General features: G+C 49.6%; 5 protein-coding genes across 5 annotated transcripts; 3 read left to right on the top strand and 2 right to left on the bottom strand.

Moving 5' to 3' along the window:
* Positions 1-2,695: 2,695 nt before the first annotated feature.
* Positions 2,696-3,667, bottom strand: BU24DRAFT_111331 (uncharacterized protein). Its single transcript, XM_033520802.1, has one exon. The coding sequence runs from the start codon at positions 3,515-3,517 to the stop codon at positions 3,026-3,028; it is 492 nt and encodes a 163-aa protein (XP_033387386.1). The 5' UTR covers positions 3,518-3,667; the 3' UTR covers positions 2,696-3,025.
* Positions 3,668-5,684: 2,017 nt separating this feature from the next.
* Positions 5,685-7,403, top strand: BU24DRAFT_111321 (uncharacterized protein). Its single transcript, XM_033520801.1, has 2 exons — positions 5,685-5,841; positions 5,896-7,403. The coding sequence occupies exon 2, from the start codon at positions 6,009-6,011 to the stop codon at positions 7,224-7,226; it is 1,218 nt and encodes a 405-aa protein (XP_033387385.1). The 5' UTR covers positions 5,685-5,841; positions 5,896-6,008; the 3' UTR covers positions 7,227-7,403.
* A 1,047-nt stretch (positions 7,404-8,450) lies between these two features.
* On the top strand, positions 8,451-9,246 carry BU24DRAFT_111276 (uncharacterized protein). Its single transcript, XM_033520800.1, has one exon. The coding sequence runs from the start codon at positions 8,617-8,619 to the stop codon at positions 9,136-9,138; it is 522 nt and encodes a 173-aa protein (XP_033387384.1). The 5' UTR covers positions 8,451-8,616; the 3' UTR covers positions 9,139-9,246.
* Positions 9,247-14,120: 4,874 nt separating this feature from the next.
* On the top strand, positions 14,121-14,848 carry BU24DRAFT_111234 (uncharacterized protein). The gene has a single exon (XM_033520799.1). The coding sequence runs from the start codon at positions 14,263-14,265 to the stop codon at positions 14,677-14,679; it is 417 nt and encodes a 138-aa protein (XP_033387383.1). The 5' UTR covers positions 14,121-14,262; the 3' UTR covers positions 14,680-14,848.
* Positions 14,849-15,518, bottom strand: BU24DRAFT_111233 (uncharacterized protein). The gene has a single exon (XM_033520798.1). It carries the CDS (start codon positions 15,454-15,456, stop codon positions 15,019-15,021), a length of 438 nt encoding a protein of 145 aa, XP_033387382.1. The 5' UTR covers positions 15,457-15,518; the 3' UTR covers positions 14,849-15,018.
* Positions 15,519-19,967: the final 4,449 nt, after the last annotated feature.

The following is a 19,967-nucleotide window of genomic DNA, read 5'->3' as shown; positions in this document are numbered from 1 at the left end:
TAGCCATTGATTGTTCCGTCCTATCTCTCTCACTGTGCTATCGCCTCGGTGACACATTCCAACGAAAAGATGTTGGATCCGAAGAGGAGCGCTTCTAGTCAAGGGGTCAATCACGATTATACAGGGCTTGGATACTATGCGGCGATTATGAATACGACACCACTGTAACAGAAGAGCGAGAGCATAGGTACTCTTAACGGCGGCTTGACCATTGCGGGAACTACCAGCACAGACTGTTGCCATGAGCTACAAAGAATTGCGCATTTGAGGGTCCGTTCACAGGCAGCCTGGCCTGTGAGGCGTTCGTACGAAATGCCATCGCATCGCTGCGTGGTGATCCGTCATCGAATCCAAAGGTCCTGGTCTCTACGGGTTGATTTGCATCCGACATCCTGAGAACGAAGCCGACAAAATGTCACCGAGATCTAGGATTGGAATTTCCACGTTGTTGATAATATCTCAACATCCTTACTATGTTGCGCCACATCGCCGTTTAATGTTGTGCGTATACGATACATCCAACATCGCGACAACTCCATACCACGTGGAATCGAACGGATACAGATGTTTGAGATGCCCTGCATTCTACCGGCTTAGCCGCTACGCCATTTAATTGCCCCTGGTCCCCGCGGCCCACACAGACACTGACAGACTGTACAGGATCTGTATGTACTTGTATGTACATCGTAACTTTCGGTTACCGAAAATACGAAGAGGTCTCTGCTCCCGTTGGCCCTTACCACGATACCCGAAGCAATGCTACACCGACCCATATCTCCTGCGGCTCTGCATCAATTAGCAACATACAAACGGACCGTTCGGTATACCTCGCTTTGAGCATGCGCTCTACCATACGTTCTCATTGCATCATATGTTATTGGATCTATGCCGCAAGAGACGGTGGGTGCAAGCGGGAGGGAGATGCCCCCGCATGTTGAAGCCATGTCCCTGCACATACCAACACAACAGCCTGCTACAATTGAGCCAGGATTTACCGTGGGTGACGATGCATCGCATCCTTATCTAGTTTGTGGCTTCTTGTGTGCCATGCGTCCTTCGGAGACCCTGACTGGACCCTTCACCCCGCAAAGTGTCGCGCAACAAGTCCAGCGTATTCTCATCCTGCTGCCTCTCCCTCACCCTAGATACCCATGTGGCAGTTACGACAGGGCGAGAGGAATTGGCGTTTGCCACTGCGGGAAACAGATGCAGGGCAACTGTAGCTGCAGGGCAAGAGACAACACGAAAAGGGATCTTCTGTAATCGCCCTCATTCGCGTCTACAACTCAAGCAGCAAGATAGACATGACATCATGTCCCTCAATCAAAAAGCAGTTTGGATTTGCGATGCAGTTCGAACACGCAATGTGGCTATCACGATCATCCGGGTATGATCAACAGTCCTGTGAACGGTTGCGCACGGGGACGTAGTGTATGCTATTGATCCTGCCAGTGCCTGCTCAATCCTCAACGAGATCAGACCTACATACAAGTCCGGAGTGGCGCTATGAGCAACAACTAATTGAATGAAGCCTCTTGGAAGGTGACTAACTAACCGAAAAGATCTGGAGACCAACACACCCTGTAACAAGCCACGCGGAAATTGATAGGCCCGACTGCCTTCCTGCATTCCTGCCTTCCTCTCTCTCTCTCTATACAAGCACGACAAGTTCCATGTCGGGGATCAGTCTGGCCTCGCCTACATCCAGGATATCCACAAGCTCGTAGTCACCTCATCACGGTACCCGCTGGACCCTGCGTCGAAATGCAGTACGTGAAAGTTTTAGATGAGAGGTCATCAGTGTGCATACATCAAATGTAGAGGACCCTGGGAAGGACGACCAAATAGGTGCGTAATAGAATGCTTGCAAGTTTATGATACTGCGTACAGTTCCAATCCAAACCCAAATGCAGGCCCTATGGAACGGCACTTGCCACTACTGCTCTCAAGCACTCTTGAGCGCGTGGACCGCTATGGTTTTCCATTCCCCGTCCAGCTTCCAAATAGGGCGAGTCTTGGGTGCTCATGTGCCGCACTTTCCATTCGACGTCTTGTTTCCATTATCCATTGGTATTCGTATCGATCGAATCTATACAGGAAACAGGCGGTATGGTACGTAATAATACCTTGAGGGAGACCTTCGAGTATGCGCGAAGCCAATCCGGCCATTGTTATGTGCAAGCTTACTTTGTATGCGGCGTTAGGGTGAGTAGCGAGTTACAAGCAAGCCGGTCGGCGATCTCGGACTCATTGCGCACGCCGTCTATCAGTATCGCAACAGTTAGTTGCGGCTAGTTATCCGTTTCAGAGTTCCTTTGCCCTATTGAGACTCATTGAAAGCTTTCGTATCAGCAGCACATGTACTCGAGATCCGAGGCGATTGGTAGTCTGGCCAAGCGTGGCTAAAGACTCCATCGTGTGTATGTGTGCGCGAGTGCGCGAGTGTGTGTGGGCGCCTACGACGGCAGAGAAGACCGAGTACCTCGTATTGTATCGTGGCGCACACGAGCTCCCAGGCGTAGTATACATACAGTATGGAATCAGTGTTGATCGGGTATCGTACGGTCAAGTGTTGCCGACCAATTGATCTAATGCGCGCAGGATAGACAAGGTTGTCATCCACCTTCATTCAGGTGATCAGCGGTGCCGTCACCCAACCAGTATGGAGGCATGCACTTGCAGTACGCACGCAATTCGTGGAGATCTCTTACCCAGAGCTATGCTCTCTATCTGAAATGGATACGTCATTTACGAGCATGAGGACAAAGAGAAAGGAAAAGTGGGAGTTTTGTGGTCGAAGAGGTGCAATGCAATTGGATTGGCGTCGGTTCGGCGCCAGAATCTACACATTCGGACGATAAGTTCTTACCATCTGGGGACGTTTCGGAGCCAGCGACCGTTGGCCGCTGCAAACCAAGAAATACTCATCTTGCTAGTGTTTGGGAAGTAAGCCACATGGAATTGAGGTGTTGGAGACCAGTCGGAGGGTTGTGGTGGTGAATTTTACCAGTTCATTATTACTTTGTCATCCTCTGCTTCGGGCATCGGGCCAATTCATCCACTCCCGACATGAAGCATCCATCCATCGCATCCCTCGAATAATGCCCTGATAGCGGTCAATTTGACATAGGCGAATCAAGCAGCGACAAGGCGGCACGGCAACTTGACGATGCAGTCCCCGCAGCCTTGCTACAACAAGAGGATCAAATTCCAGCAAGCTCTTCATCTGGCTTTTGCAGCACGAGGGTTCGCTATTGCAGCTAGCATGGCTCCTGTAAACGATTTGTGACCACTTTGCGTCGCTTCGGGATGCTGTCGGATGGGAGTAATCAAAGCTGCAAATATACTGTTGCTCTTCGTGGGAAAAACTGGAGGGCCATATGGTGCCATCGGCGGTTTGACAGTGTGTCAAGGCGAGAAACGTCCTCAAGGGCTGTCCAGCAAGAACCCAGTATCGCAATGCCGGTGTATGACAGCCATCACGCTGACGAGTTTCTCGAAGGACTCGTGTGCTCATTGTATTCCTATCCGTTCATGTTGCCACAAACAGGACCAATGATACTTGGAGAATGCACGCAGCGTCTCACCGGCATATTCCATTCCTGAATACAGACCCTCGCACCACGCACTCCAGTATTGCGATACCGTACCATTGTGTGGTTCAGTATTTAAATTATCTACTGCACAGGCGCGGCGGCATTGTCTTCCAACCGCAAGGGCCTCACCCTTGCGTTGTCTTATGTGCGCCCTACCCACAAGGAGGAAACAATTCTGATGACACCGCTGTCAACTAAAAGGTGAAGTGGTGGACGCAGCGATGATGATGATGACGATGATGCTGCTGATTATGATTATAGGCATGCTAAGGCAACGCACTATAGTGCCACTTTGTGGCAGGTTGACTTGCATTGGCCGCTTACACCTCCAGAGTCCAGATAAGTTTAACGATGAGGGCCGAAAGGGAGAAGACGCTTCTGCTTCGAAAAGGTCCGTCAGCGCTAGAGCACGACCGAAGATTCCCTTTTGGGACTGTAACGATGTCCGAAAGAGAGATGCTAGAAAACAGCTTACTACTGACTGTAATCTTTCGCACCTCGTATACTTCAATTTCGCTTGTTCCAATTTCAATACTCGAATGATAAATTATTATTGTTCTCACGGGGATGGATCTTTCTTTCTTTCACCTTTCCAGCCTAGAGGAGGCGTTGACAGCGGCAGCGCAAGGACAGCGTCATTGAAGTTTGCCCTTGGACTTGCAACTACACGAGTTGAGTGGGTACGAGGGTACGAACAATGTCCCGAGCCACTGGAGCTTCTCCCAGAGCCCTCGTGGATACCAATCTACCTCAATCAACCGGCTCAACACCCAGACCGAACGACTGGGAGGGAAAGAAAAGGCACATTGTTGCTATCCACAGACCCATAGACCTCATGGTCCACGGTCCAGCCCATAGCCCAATTAAAAGACAACTCCAAGAAAATCCAACTTGAGAAATAATTAACGCAGCGAGAATCCACAACAGTTTCCTACACAGTACTTTACTCTCCTGGTGCATATTCGTCATGAAGAGGGCGAATTCCCAGCGACTGGCGATCATTCACAGTATTGGGAGCCCGCCACGAGCCCACAGCAACTTCGAGACAACCAAACCCCCCATGTCGCTGGTTCGTCATCCCACTGCGCTGACTTGCCCTGCTTTGCTCCAACCACTCTGTTTCTGTGTTGCTCTCTGCCTGCCTATACGTCCTGCGCTGCCTTGTCTTGCCCCGTTCTATGTCTTGCCCTACCCTACCTGGCCTGCCCTTGGGGCTTGCTTCCCTGTGACCAAATCAGACCAGACAAGCCAGTGGAGGATTGTATCCGTTGAACTGATCTACAGAAGCACCGAATCCTGCGCGCTCGTGTTCTGCTCCTCAAATTACTCTCTATCTTTCTAGAGTATAGAGTCTAGTAGCATAGAACACAAGTACATACATGAGTACGGAGTACGGTAGTGTGGTGTAGTTTAGTTAGTTAGAAGGAGAGGAGCGATAAGATCTGTGCTCACCCACATCCGCACCCATATCCACATTGACGTCCACATCCACACACAAACACACAGACACACATTACACGTCCACAATCCATTCACTCCTGGCTCATGCTTCAAGCAGGCATCTCTTAGCGGCAGCCATATGCTTACCACCCACCCTGCAGCCAACGAGTGCTACTGCTATCCCGAATGGAGGATACGAAAGTGTAAGACTTGGCCTCAGCCCCAGCCAACAACGCGCTGCTGTGCAGGCCTGCTAGGATGCTTTCGCCGGTGGGTGTAAGCCCTCTGAATGCTGCCAGGATGTTCCCACACACACACACACCCCTCCCCCTCCCCTCCCTTCCCTTTTCCACATTTTTACGAGGTATGATGCTCATGGATGCTTGTGGTTAGGATGAGTAGGTGTGGGTTGCTGTAACTAGGCGTAGGCGTCGTGGGCGTGGTAGGATCCACAGATCCCTTCCGTTTGAACGCTAGTCGTTTTGGGGGAGTCTGCATCATCCTGGATTCCTGTACTGCTGCAACTTGTTGCTCGCCATATATATTTCCTACTCACCTTCCAGCTTCCTTCTGAACCCCCCACAAAGCTCACTCGACCGTTCTATCGTCCTCCTTGATCATGTTCCAAGCTCTTCCCCAACAAATCCCAAATCAACAACCTCATTCACCACCAATTGACTGCAGAATGTCTGCCAGCCTCCCCCCCAACACCACCATGGTCACCAATGCCAACGGTGAGGCGAAGCCTCGAAAGCTACGAGCTTCCTGCGATGCTTGCTCTCGAGCCAAGGTCAAGTGCGATAAGGTATGCTTCAAACCTTCCTGGCAAGCAATTGCAAGATCTAATCGAGTCCTACAGGTACGCCCAACCTGCCACCGCTGTGGCAACATGGGTATCTGCTGCAACTACTCGCCCTCCATGAGGTATGTATTTCCTTATCTGGGTCAACTTCCAATGTTCAGGAAACTCATATGAGATTCAGATTGGGCAAGCCTCGCAAGAACAGGAACCCTGATGGCACCATCATGCGTGATGTGTCTCCAGCAAGCTCCGTTGGCCCACTCGGTCCCAGGCCGGTCGATATGATCCCTCGCACTGCTACTACCACCACCTACAACGTGGAGAGTTCTCCCGAGCCAACGGACCCATTCTTCTTCGGCCCTGCTACTCCTGAATTCCACTACCAAGATGCCTTCATGAACAATGGCTTTGACGGTAGCCAGTCTCCCTACTCCGACACCAACTCATTCGTTAGCGGCTGGTCGAACGACGAGCAGCTCATGTTCCAGAGCCCTTCCGATCTGTTCACCAGCGTCCCCCAGTTCCCTCAAGCACCATACCACCCGCATACGCACGCTCCTGCTCATGGCCGATCGACGAGCCTGCAGAGCCAGCCTGAGATGTTCGCTCCCATGGAGGGTTTGCACTCGCCTCCCATGGCAAGCCCGCAATTCTTCGGCATGCCTGAGCAGCCCAGCCTTCAAGTGTTCAACCCAGAGAAGATGATGGCTTCGCCGCCACCGATGGTTCCCGCTCCTCTCCCCACTCCTCCCTCCTCTGCTACTACTCAGAACCACGATCACTGCACCAAGTTCGCCTTCGAGACACTGAACAGCCTCTACTCACCACCAGCTTCCCAACCCTGTGCGGGCGACTTCAGCGGTAACCCCAACGGTCTTCCCACCTTGGACACCGTCCTCTCCACTACCAAGTCCGCGATTGAGAAGCTATTCGTCTTGCTTGCCTGCCCTTGCTCGTCGAACCCCCACTTCTCCACCACCATTGCCTTCACCATTACCAAGGTTCTGTCCTGGTACCAAGCCGTCGCTGGTGTGAGCACCAACGACACCTCGAACACTCAATTGGAGAACTTCATCCACACACCCATGTCCGTGGGTGACTTCCGTCTCGAGTCTGACGACGAGGACACCTTCCGCACCCAGCTTGTCCTCGGGGAGCTTCGCAAGGTTGAGAAGCTCATTGACAAGTTCTCCGAGCGCTACTGCAAGAACAGCCAGGGAGAGAACGGCATCGACACCGGTGTCTACACCTCGCTCGAGGCTCTGCTCCGCACTCGCGTACGAGACACTTTCAAGGTCACAATGAAGACCGCACCTGAAGAGTGCAAGAGGCAGATCGCCTACAAGACCCAGCAACAGCAGCACCGCCTACGCACCAACACTGTCTAATTTTCTTCTCTGCTGCGTTTCAGCGACAACCCATTATACCATTCTGTACATTCGTCGACGACAATTTATTCATCCGTTTTATTTTCTTCATGCACCGCCTGTTGAGCCCGCTCATCACTTCTTTTGACCGATACCTTTTCGTATGTCTTGCGCGTTTACGCTATCAACGTTTGTCGCCCCAACGTTTTTCAACGTCTTCCATCGCATTATAGATTTGGATCTTCGTGATCAAAACTTGTTCTAGGGGGATGGTTTTTTTTAATTCTCTGGGACATTGCAATGTCCCGTAGGCTAGTTTGGGTCTACATTTGTTATCCCTTGTTGCTCTTTACCCAACCGCGAATTCTCGGACGTCTACTCTTCGACATTTTTTTCCTGTTCATCGCGCCTACTGTTCCTTTTGTCTTTGCTTTTATTCTTCTGCCAAGGGTGTGTAAATATTGTTGGAACAAATGGGAGGTACTCTTGTTTTTCTGTTAATCGGCAAGTACCTGGGTAGGTGGGAGGCCAACGGACAGGGAACAAGCTGACATGTCTGGGATGTTTGCACGAGGCAGTGAAGCAACGACTACAGGGCCAATATAGGCTATGCAAGGGATTCTTTGGGGCCAGGAAGGCAAGGCCCAGGCAAGGGCAAGGCATTCACGTGTGCAATGAACGGTCTTACCATAGAGGCGGATTGCTCGCATCCGGGCAGCAGAGGCAGCCGGACTTTTCGCCCAATAGTTGGAACAGACGATTAATGAAAGATTATTTGAATACTTGTTGACGAATCCTTCTTCCTCTCCCTCCTGCAATCTGTGTGTCGCACTTCAAAACATCATCACTTTCGCTCGCAGCATACCTACCTACCATGGTGCATACAGAAACCAACGATCGCAATTTGAAAGTCCGTTCGATAGTCCCTTGTGCGCCTGGGGTAACAGGCCTGTCTGGATCTTGGGAGGGTGATGGGGGCGAAGGGGACAGGCAGGAGGGCGTAGCGTTGCTGTTAGTGGTAACTGATTGCTACTCACCCCACCACCACCACCACCACCAAGTCTCCTCTTCTTCTTAGCCACGATCACCTTACCGTTACCACCACCACCTTACCCTTACCACCACCGCCCTCTGTCTACGGAGTAACTAACTACCACCAACTTACCAAGTGACTAACTACTGGACCTCCATCCATCGGATTCAAACTACACCCATATCCCCCTCTTATTCCCAGGCAGATCTTACCAAACATCGCAATTTGCTTTTCTGTGGCGTTTCTCCTTGGGAATTGAACAAGCTCGCTTCCGTCCTGTTTTTTCACGTCTACGCAATAGGCGTCTTATTTCTCCATGGCATTGATTGTAACCTTCCCAAGTGGTGTCTGTCTGTTTGCCTGTGGTAGGCCAATGTGATGGTGGTGGTGGTTGGTGGGCGTGATGCGGGCGGGACCAGCCGTGTCCGACCCAGCATTTCGACTCAGTGGAGGACCACGCGCGGGGGGGACGACTTTACTTTTTGCGCCGGACTCCATGCGAACTGCATCATCCATCTACATAGATGCCTACATACACAGCACGGCATACAAGGTACTCTGTACCTTGAGGACCAATTGACAGCAATAGCATCAACGGCATTTACAGAAAGTGTTGGCTGGCATGCAGCGAGAAAGGGTTGGGGTTGGCCACTTGTGCCTCTTCTATTTCGGACGCAACCCCAGACTCGGATACAGATAAAAGGGCGATTTATTGGGGGAGAAGTAGAGAGGAGAGGGGAAATAGATCGATCATCATTTACCTACCTTGCCTACTACATGCCTGGCCTGTCGGTACGTATGTCTGGCTGTCTGTCCATCTGTACAGTGTATGTATGTTTGTTTGCCTGCCTGCCTTACAAGGAAGTATGTAAAAATAAGGATCCAACGGACTCGTGGTGAATTAATCTATCTCATTCATGCCCCCCGTTCTCATGGGGCATCGAACCCCCTGAGGTTTGTCCTTTGGTGCCCTGGGCCTTTCCCATGGCATTGGATAGTATATGTGTACCCTAGAGTATGGTATGGATATAGTAGGGGCAGGGCAAAGGCAGGGTAGGGGAACAATTGGTGTATGGGGATGGATGAATGTAGTAGTGGATAAGATGTAGGAGTAATTTAGCGGGTGGGTTGGAAGAAGAGTGGTTGACAGGTGCGGCATCTCCCGCGGAGGCGATTTCGAAGAGGGCAGACGGCGAAACAGCACCAAAGTTGGGGTGGGGATTTGGCCCTTGGGTGGGTGGTAGTAGCCAGGCACACACACACACACACACACACACACACGCAGTACACACTACACAGTAGGCATCTCCTACGACGAGCATGTACCTCGGCCTCTTCTTTCCCTCACACCACCACCACCATCTACCACCACCTTAACCTTTCGCCCCAACCCAACGTTCAGGTTCCCTATACAGCAATTCTCTAGATTTGCAACACCGAAGAAAGCCTTTCTGGGGCAAACCACGGTCTGTTGGATGGCTTTTTTTTTTCTCCCTTCATCTCCTCCTATTATTCTTGAGGGCGAACTTTGGGAAATTAGGAAGGTGACCATGGATTTTGTAAATGTCACGCACACTCGCATAAACGAATTACATACGCACACACACTTTTCTCAATTTTCAATCTACGCGCCTACGTACAGTACGGAGCGGCCGTTTTGTATGTAGGTATCAAGGATATGGGTGTTGAATGAGGGTGAAATGCAGCATGTGCATTGCTGGTATACTGCCCCCAGCTAGTTAGCGATGCGGTCTTTCTCGCGTGGGTACTTTGCTCGCTGCATCGGACAAGACTAATGTTTGAGAATGAAAAAAAAAAAAGAGATCTCATACCATCCTGGGGAGGTAGCAGCAGAGAGAGAAAATTCCTCCTCTCGATGCTGTGCGCTTGGTACCTACGTATGGGGTGAGCGCATTTGGGTGAATGCAGGGACTCGCAATTTACGAGGCTGTTGGTTTCTGATTAGGGACCCATGCTCCATGACGCCATCCAACTGCGTTCTGTGCGCGCACTGGACGGGCAAGACGTCGCCGTGCTGAGAAGAGAGAGGGTCTCAGAACTGGGGAGAGATAGGGTATGCTGATGATTACGGTGGGTTCGTTCTGACTTAGACGGATTCAGAGACATTCGGCGTCATAGTATGCACGAAGAGAGAGAAGGCTGCCGTCTTTGCCTTGTCCTTTGCCAACATCTGAGGGCATCTACACTGGCGACTCTCCTGCGAATGCGATTGGAGGTTCCGATGCAGGCCTGCTTGCCCACCTCCGATCCGGTGGAGCGCAGTACAGTGCAGTGCAGCGCAGTGCATCAGTACTACTACATATGCGCTCACTGCTGTACTGTTTCGGGACGACATAGCATCCACACAATACTCCATTTTCTCACGTCGTCATCATTCGTCGCGCCCGCATCGTGCTCATCGTTCTGAAAGTTGATGTCGACGTCGGCTGCGATTGTGGTAGCCGCCCGCCCATGATTCATGCATGGTTATTCGACATCTGAGTGAGGAGATACTGATAGCAAACACGGAGGGCAGACAATGGCCCCGGCACTGATTCGAAGAGCCCTACCCGCGCCAACCGCTTGGCCAACGGCTATGGCCCCCAAGACGAAAAGATAATAGAGGTAAATTCAAATACACAGTCGGCAATTGCACCTCCTCTACTCAAACTTTCGAGATAACCACTATGAATACGAAAGTATATCAACGCGCTTCGGAGTATGCTACTGAGACGGCTCTACAGCCTTAAGAATATGCACTACTAAATCCACCCTCTTGGGGCTCTATATCATCAGATCTCAAGCCACTGGTGGTAGCAGTTTGCTTAGGAATAGAGGCCGTTCGGCGCAGGAGAACAGACGGTCGCAGCGGCTAGTTACCTGCCTACGGATCAAGTATACAGTGCAGTCCCAGCCATCACTGCTGCAAGCCTTCGCATTGGCAAGTGACCAAGCCTAGACCCCAAGGTGCTCCCAGTGTATGGTTTTACACATACATACAAGGTGCTGTATGTGCTATGTTGACACTATCTCCACCTAGATGGTGACGGTCCAGGACCAGATCCTCGCGTGGCTAGGCCTTTGGGTCGATGACGGTGGAGGGGGGAACGCAGGGTACTCTGGTCGGCCACAGGGGAAGTTAAGAGGAGGAGTATGCATTGCTACTGCATGTGTGGTTAGGTGTGGATTCGGGGTACTCGTAGATAGGTATTTGGAAATTGTAACTAAAGGAAGGGATCTACGCCGAGGCACACAGGATGGAGCAGATTGCGGCCTTACCACCGACAACAGACCATACCAAGTCGATACACCACGGACTACAAACGGCAGCTACTCTCTCGTATTTGATCTCTGGCTCTAACTATGCTATGCCTACTACGAGTACCTGGTACTTATCATACTCACAAGTATTCAACTTATCATCTTGCGCCTACACTAGTGCGTCGCATCGTAGGTTTTTAACTATGTCACGCACTGTGTGGCTTTTCGTCTACCCAGTTGATCGCCGTTCGTTCTGCTTTGGTTTTGGCACTGTGCCTCTGCTAAGTAAGCCATGCATCCCAGCATGATTCCCTGCCAGAGACCCCATTAACTTGTAAACTTATTGTACCCAATACATCTGCCGGCTGCTCTCCTCGTGAGCATCCTGATGTTGTTGTTACTTAACACTAGCTCGACTTGTACATGCGTTCCCAAGTAAGCGACGTAGTTAGCCACACACCCCTCCACCCCCGTCCCCTCTAGTTATCGCCGCCCGCCGTCGCCGCCACCAAGCACCTTGCCCGGCCCCTCTCAAACTGTCTCTTCCCCGTATTAGGAGATTATCAGGTTTACATACCCGTAGCTTAGAATAAAGGCTAGATGGCGTGCGTGTATGCTGTGTGGTGTATGGATAGGAATTTTTATCTCAAAAGCTACGGACAGGTACAAGTGCCTATCTCATTCCGCCAGTGACATCGGCAATAATAATAATAATGAGATGAGATGGCCGTTTTACCTTCATGCAGTGTAGGTATGGACGGGTTGTTGGGATCAACAGGCAGCGCCAATCGATGCCCACCCACTTAACTTACCAGATCCCCTTGTACGACATTTGAGGAGAAAGCACTGAATGGCGCTTCGAGAAGGGACCAAAAGGGAACTTGGGTAGGAGGGAGTTGTATCTCAACAGTTGGATGATTACGCGAGCATCGTCGGTGGCGCGCAGGGCGACAACACCTTACCTGCAAGAACTTGGATTATCTGCTCGTAAACCCAAAAGTCTCGCAGTACTGGAAGATAACTACTCCGTACATACAGTACACTTCCAATACCGATGGCCTAGTTCGACAAGACAAGAAAAGCCATCACAGTGCCCAGCGAGACCGAAGACCTTCAAGCATGCGCTGCCACGCAATGCCCTCCGACCAAACTTTACCCCCTCGAGTAGGTCCTCGAATGAACACGATAAGATTGACAAGAAATTCGCTTGTCGAGGTGTATCTACATTGGTGATCTCTGCAAGTCCTCCACACTGTCTGCGCCGATTCATCCGCTCTGTTCTACCCTCCTCGCGACCATTGCAGGAATCACCTGATCTCTCCTACAACAGGAGTAAGGTTTCCTAGCCCTCTTCCATCTCGCCGATGACGAAACCAAAGGAGAGATACGGGTCTTCCTTGTCTCATCCGATCCACCGCCAGTTCATTCATATGGGTCGAGGGGATGGGAGGGTACGGCGGCGGTTGAATCCCTCAAGCGGGGCCGTAACTACCCCATCGTGCTCTGGTGTGCAAGATGAAATGCTCCGCACGGCGGCGCTACAATGGCGACACGAGAGAGAGAGGTCTCCACTATTACCTCGTATTTCTACAAAGTAGACTAAGCTATCGCCATGTAGCCGGTCTCATACCATCATACACGGAGAGAGCCGTTTGAATCCCAGCAATGCTCTTTATTTTTCTGCTCTTACGAGTATTTAGTCATAGTGAATACTTAGATACTCCGTACCTATAATTAATCAATGAATTAAAAGTCTCCTGAGCGCACGAACGAGGGAGAGGTCCATGCCGAAGTAAAAAGAAACAGGTACATTGTACTTACTACACGCTACTGCTAACTACTGTAGTACTGTACAAGTACCTACATAGAGTGTTACGAGTAGTGCTCGTAGGATTATTGATGCCTCCGTTCAACGACTAAACTGACCAGATACTGTATACGGTAGAGATTAGATCCCTTGTACGTTCCCAATAGACTAGTCCCATCTAGGGTGACGGGATAGTCCATGGATCTGTATTGGCTGGTTGACCAACCACGTTCTTTACAAGTCGAGACTAGCTTATCTTTTTGGCCTTCCCAATGCGGTTAAGGCATTAAACTTTCCGAGGCGGGAGCCGTTGTCTCTAAAGAGAGCAACAGAAATCCACTTCCACCCTCTCCCATCCCAATTCCAGTTACTCCCACTCCCACTTGCTTTCAAGTCCCATCGCGCCCATCGCGCTCGTCGTGCCCATCGCAATCGTTCACGGGGGCACGTTTGTTGAAGGCGGCTCTTGGGTCGAAGTCTGAGCGCAAAGATCGTCGTTCGTACAGATTATTCCCCAACAATCGATTTGTCAATGAAGAATACCATCCCATCCTATCCTATGTATCTCTGTCGATCACGGCCAGACCTCGTATTCTTCCTGTGGCACACTGTACACAGTACATGCTTTCTCCAGCAAATGACGATATTTTGCTGCTTCATTCATGGCATTGACTAATCACCTTTCTCCAATTAGACTTGAAATTATCTACCTTTTTCTAGTTAATTCTCCTTTTTGATCTTGTTTCCTCTCTTTTCAAATCAAATCCCCGGAAACCATTTCATAGTCTTGCCGTATCCCGGCTTGCCGAACTTTAATCTCTGTAACTACAACACCCCCATCATCAAGTGGAGTGGGAAGTATAACCTAGATCTGTAACCAACAGTGGACACATTCCAACATCTTCCCAATAACTTGAAGCTCTGACACGGAAAGGAGCTACACGAATTCATTTGAAATGTGGTGTTGCAATTACTTCATTGTACATGCCCATACCTACATTGGGCCATCTTTCTGCACCGAAAAATGGTGTGACTTCGAACGTGCCCCCCAGCGCACCCAACTGTATGAACGATTGCCGATCAAGATACCTGACTCGCACTTCTCTCTTCTCCCCCTCACATGTATCTGTCTGTGTGTCTTCAACCACTCGTTGAATTCGTATATGTGCACAATCATCATAGTTAGCTGTTCTATTATCCTCTGCTCTCGTAAACCCTCATACAGCTACTTGGATTGCAGATCTTTTCCAGTCCAGTGCTCTCTCTATTCTCCTTGTGTCTCTTTGCATCTGTCGTTTAAGCCACGTTGGCTGTGCGTATTCTCTGGTTCGCTCTGTGCCGTCGAATCCGGACGGGAAGGGCATGAGAATTGATTCAATTGCACATGGACGGGATGGCACAATCGATGACGTGCATTTTCGACTGGATGAGAGCTGAGGAAGAAGAAAAAGAAAAAGGATTTTGGTAGTTTCTTCAATTGCATATACGAGTTTTGTGTTCTGTTTTTAAAATAAAATGTGTTTTGGGAGCGTAGGTGAGAGCACGTGTTTCGCAAGTTGACCTGATAGGTACGTACCCTCTCCACTGACTTCTAGGTGATCATCTTACTCTCTTACTTCTTTAGAATCTCTCTATAGCCGTGTTAATAGATTTTCCCCATCTCTCTCGTGAAATGATTGCCATCGTCATCGCGAATTCGTTGAGGAGACGCATTAGCGAAAAGTCCCTGCAGGAGCAAAGAACAGGTTTTTGATGATAATATTGTTGGGTGGCAAGCCGCGGTACGATACGAGGTTTATTGAGGTTTTGACGCCTGTAACCACCCCCACCCACACCGCCCACAAATACGAACGGAACCGCATATCGCGTTTAAGGGAACTACAACAAAAGAAAATAAACGCGGTAAGGTAAGGTATACCAGGGAAAGGAAAAAAGCAAGACGGGAAATATTGTTTGTTTTGTGTGTTTGTTTTCATGTATGGATGTATGTGCGTACATGTATATACGGGTAGGGCTGACTGCGAGCTATCGATGGATGTTGTGTAACGGTAGGGTTCATGCGACTGCGTGTTCAACGGCTCGACATATGTGGGATACTGCAGAGGGCTTGTACTCAGAATACCCAATTCTCTGTATTTGCATATGCACATGTTTTATGAGAGAATGTTTTCTACAACCAGATGGTAAGATTCAAGTCGAGGACAGTTTAATTGGATATTATGCTTGTATGAAGAATACTATGAACGGATAGTTTATATTCTGAAGTACCGCCGCTATCAATGGTCAATATCTGGGTCCTTGTTGATTATGTTCCTTTGTGACATGCTCAGCCAGTCCGATCGTTCACCTTATTATATCTGGTCGATTGCTACTTTACCTTCATCTTTCCTCTTTGCATAGGCCAACAGATGGAAGATGCGTGGATGCTGCGGAATGCGTACTTCATGAGAAGTAGCCTAATAATAATGATAATAGGGTATCAGATTATTAATTCACCCTACATCTAACGAATGAAGAAGAAGTCCTGCAGATACCCCATTTAGATATCCAGTGTTATGGAACTCCCATACATTAATCAAATGCTTTTGTCAAGGCGCATCAAAAGAACAAGCTTATCCTAATTATAGATGAGGTAAAAGAATGATAGGTCATTACCATTTCCACATTAGCTCTCTATACAGCTTCGAATTTGTATCGCTGATATTGCCAGCCTCTTCTGATACCTTACAAGGCTGACTTTGAGCGCGGAGATCAAATGCAATGACTCGATCACATCCGATACCTCAGCCTCATTCTATTTGCAGAGGATGTAGACTATCTCTAGCATATAAGGCTGTATACCACACTCTTTGAAACATCACTGTGAGATCTCCGAGCTAGTGTAGCAATTGCATCTGACTGTGCCACATGATCACGTATGTGTGCACCTGTAGCCGCTTGGGCGAAGTTCGAAACTAGGCACAAGCGTACATGCAACATCCAGCTCTCTGTTTAGTGGTGGGCTACTATCCTGCTTCGCCTCACCTTGGTGATTATCGCTGCACTAGAGCGAGAAGGAAGCATACAGACACAGTTTTGGGTCTGTCTGTCGGGGAGGGGAAGTCAATTATTGCCGGATTTGGCACGAATGTAGCTCTCGTAGTGCCTGTTTTGGGGCGGGAGGAACGGGGTAAGCGAGAGATGTAGACGATAGGCGATTAAGCTAGCCACGCTTGGAGGACTACGAGCACATTCGGGCTATGCCTGCGATTGGAAGACTTCTCGAGATTTTGACCAATTCGAGATGACTGATCGTCCTATTATGAAGATCAGGGTGCGCTGACTTCGGGCATGCTAACTATAGCTTTGCTGCGTAAGATAGATCCAATCTCGGCTTCATCCGTCGCAGACTGGAGAAGAGAGCCTTTGCGAAAGTCGGAAGCTCCAGTGTAATCGTCAATCATACAGCTGTCAATTCCAACTGCCCTTCTGGAAAATGGTGTATATGTCGTGTAACTAATTGTTCACGAGGACCCTTCCTTTGTGTCGGTGGGGTAATTAGCTGATGACTGCCTCTACCGTTTGTACTACAAAGGGTCCTGCATTGCCGTGTTTCTCGCTTTCTAAACACACCGTATTGCCACATGTGAGCTCAAGGCAGGCATAAGAGCGAGGAAACTCGCAAGAATGCTGCATATGGTATTGATTTGCAAGGGTCTGTTGACGCTGGAACTGGGCTTACACTGGGGCCCTATCGTGCACCCTTGTCATCTCCAACCCTCGTCCAGTCCGCATGCCTCAGAATTCAGGGCTCACTCCGCCATTGTGGGATCCCTCGTCCATCCATACAGCGTACTGGATGCATCGGAGGTGAGCTGAAACTATGAGCTCCACCTGAATTCGGAACGGATCCGCGCTTGTTCACGTTTCCACGCTGGCACCACAGCCTGTCGAAAGCGTGTAAATTGGTGTAAGCAAGCCCTAAGAAGCCATGTACGACACCAGTAACTCGTCTTCACCGTAGGAACAGCCTCCGAGCTTGTGCGAGCCAGGACTTGCATGTCGGAGGTCAGACTTGCCCTGCATTTTCTACTGCTTACATCCCCAGTTTTCCCACCCTGAAAATGGCGGTCGCGGGCGTTCCACTGTTAGACGATAAATCTGTACTCGGTGTACCAGTGCCCGAAACAAAAGCCTCTCAGCCTTATTGGGCTCAACAATCAGCACCTCACCAAATTGAGTAGTGGGGTCGCTGCAATCTCGAATGGAGTAACTGGAAGTTCCTCTCTTTTTCGCGGTATCGGAGGTGGAGTCCATGCCAGGTCAGAGGCGGGGCCGCCTTCGTCCTCGTGGTTCTTCATGCAAATAGTGACATAGCCAGTAAGCAGGCAGCAATAGACCCTGAAAACACCGACTTCGTGTGGTCTCCACTGGTCCTCTGTGGTAGATCCGTGGGTCAATCTAACAAAACATAACAAATGAGGATGCCCATATCTGCATGAGTAGCCTTTCACAGAAGAGCCCAGAAACTTGATTCGCGCCGAACCCATGAAAGCCACACTCGATACTATTCACTACCCGTCTCTGTGCATAACGGTATCTGCCAATGTCAATAAACGTTCGCGCTGGGATATGAATCTCGGGAATCTCAGCAGGTCGGAAGGTCATTACTCGGTGGAATAACGATAAAAGTTACGCACCCATGTAACGAAGTGATGTGCATGACTTTAACCGTTTTAGTGCTGATATCCAGGGTGTGCCAGCCTATATGCAGGGTGGCCGTCGTTCGTCGTGCGTCGAGCGTCGTTCGTCATCACCATGTGGACAGGTAAGCTCACCAAGCGAAGATCGGAGGCCTTGACCACGGCGCTGTGATCCTCCTATGGAAACGGTCGTCTTGAATTAATGATACACCTACGTAGGTGTACATACGAAGGATCTAACCGGGCGGGGTAAGTGGAAGCAAGCAAGCATTCATGGCTTGAGGGCCGATGCGGCTGTGGCTACGGGAGGCCTAAAGGGATCTCGGGCGCCTGATGACGGAACGGGGGTAGTCATGCCGCCAGTGGCCTCGGAGGCCCATCTGTGGAGAAGTGGCGGCCTTCGGAGGTCGGAGGTGTAAGCAAAGAACGCAAGGAAGGATTGGAAGAGGAGGGACCGAAGGATTTCGTACCATGCTTTTACGTATGGGATTAGATGAGTGGCGGCAGCATGCCCTCTAACATGGAGAACCTGAACTGTTATGTTGTGGATGGCGTTTGCAGGGTTTTGTGTGGGACAGTGACGATATAGGGTTCTGCATCATTTCAGGGTATGCCATTTTGTCTGCAGGGTCTACCTGGGATCAGCTTCACTTGCGGCAGTCTGGTCGTAGTGGTTGGTATCTACTCGGTGTAGATCCGAAGGCAGATAGAGGTGAAGATCCAAAGGTGTAGAAGCTAGGGTTGTGTTGGGTTTGGATTCCATCATCTTTGGATGCATATTTGAGGCATGGATTGATGCTTGAAGTTGGCAGTTGGGAGGAGGAAGGGTACTCACTCACGTGTCCGCCACCCATGAATATTTCAGCTGCAAACAGTGTTCCGTAAGTAACCGTAACATAACCTTCATTGTTACAGAACGGTTATGTTACGGCAATACATCAGTGAGCGTGTCGGGTGGTTTCCATAGATTAATCAATAGGCTGATGTGTCTCGGTGGACAATAACCAATCACTCCGTAGGATGGAAGTCTTCTTTCAATCAAAGCATTGCTTCATAGAAAATCAGTCGCAGTGTTTTGAGTATCAAATGTCTGGATGGGGTGTCCCATCTGAAGTATCAACCTATAATGCATTGCATCTGTCGTGAAGATTATCTAACACAAGTCTTTGTCGGACCCTTTCCTTCTTCGTTGAGCTCTGAGATCAGGATAAACCTAACCATTTTTGACGAAGGACGGAGCTTCTCCAACGTCTCTACTCTTTTTGAACTTCCCACAATGAATCAGCAGCCGGATATGAGTGTATGGCATTTGGATCAGGGCTTCATCGCGACTCGAATAGTCCAAGTGTCTTAAATACTTGCAGCACTAATACAACTCAAAACTATCCTTATACCAGAGCAGGTACTCAACTATGATGCCAATCTGTTGCTGTGACGCGAGTCAGTTTTGACGTTGAGATCTTATGTTACTACGCTCGCAGAGCGTTTGAGTTCAACGTCTACGTTTGACTTTATTTCCTACGGATGCCATCACTAGTAGGCTGCATAGCATAGAGACTTAACGGCCAATTGTGATAGTACATCGAAGTCCGGACTGAAATATCGTCTATCACATTATGCCCATGGACCACGGCCATGTAGGCATAAAAAGGGAACGACGTCCCCACGAAAGGACTACAGGGAGATGGTAGTGTTAGATCAAAAGAAGAGATTTACTACAAAGAACAGCCACAGTCTCAAAAGCGACGCAAGGGGATATTGTGTTGTATGAAGTGTAGGAAACAGTTATGATTAATTGAAGAGGGAAAACGAATTATTAGAAAGTAATTCCAGCGGCTTCCAACTGCGTACGGGCTAGTGAACGCTGTCGAGTGGCTGGGTTCATCTAAAATGCCTAGCTGGGCGAATAGACAAAACATGAAATGATCTCTTACATGTGCCACGAATCACGGGGCATCGCAAATATCAAAAAGAGAAGG

The sequence above is a fragment of the Aaosphaeria arxii genome (genome assembly GCF_010015735.1).
Source record: "Aaosphaeria arxii CBS 175.79 unplaced genomic scaffold BU24scaffold_2, whole genome shotgun sequence".
Taxonomy (NCBI): Eukaryota; Fungi; Ascomycota; class Dothideomycetes; order Pleosporales; genus Aaosphaeria; species Aaosphaeria arxii.
This window is presented reverse-complemented; position numbering and strand designations above follow the sequence as displayed.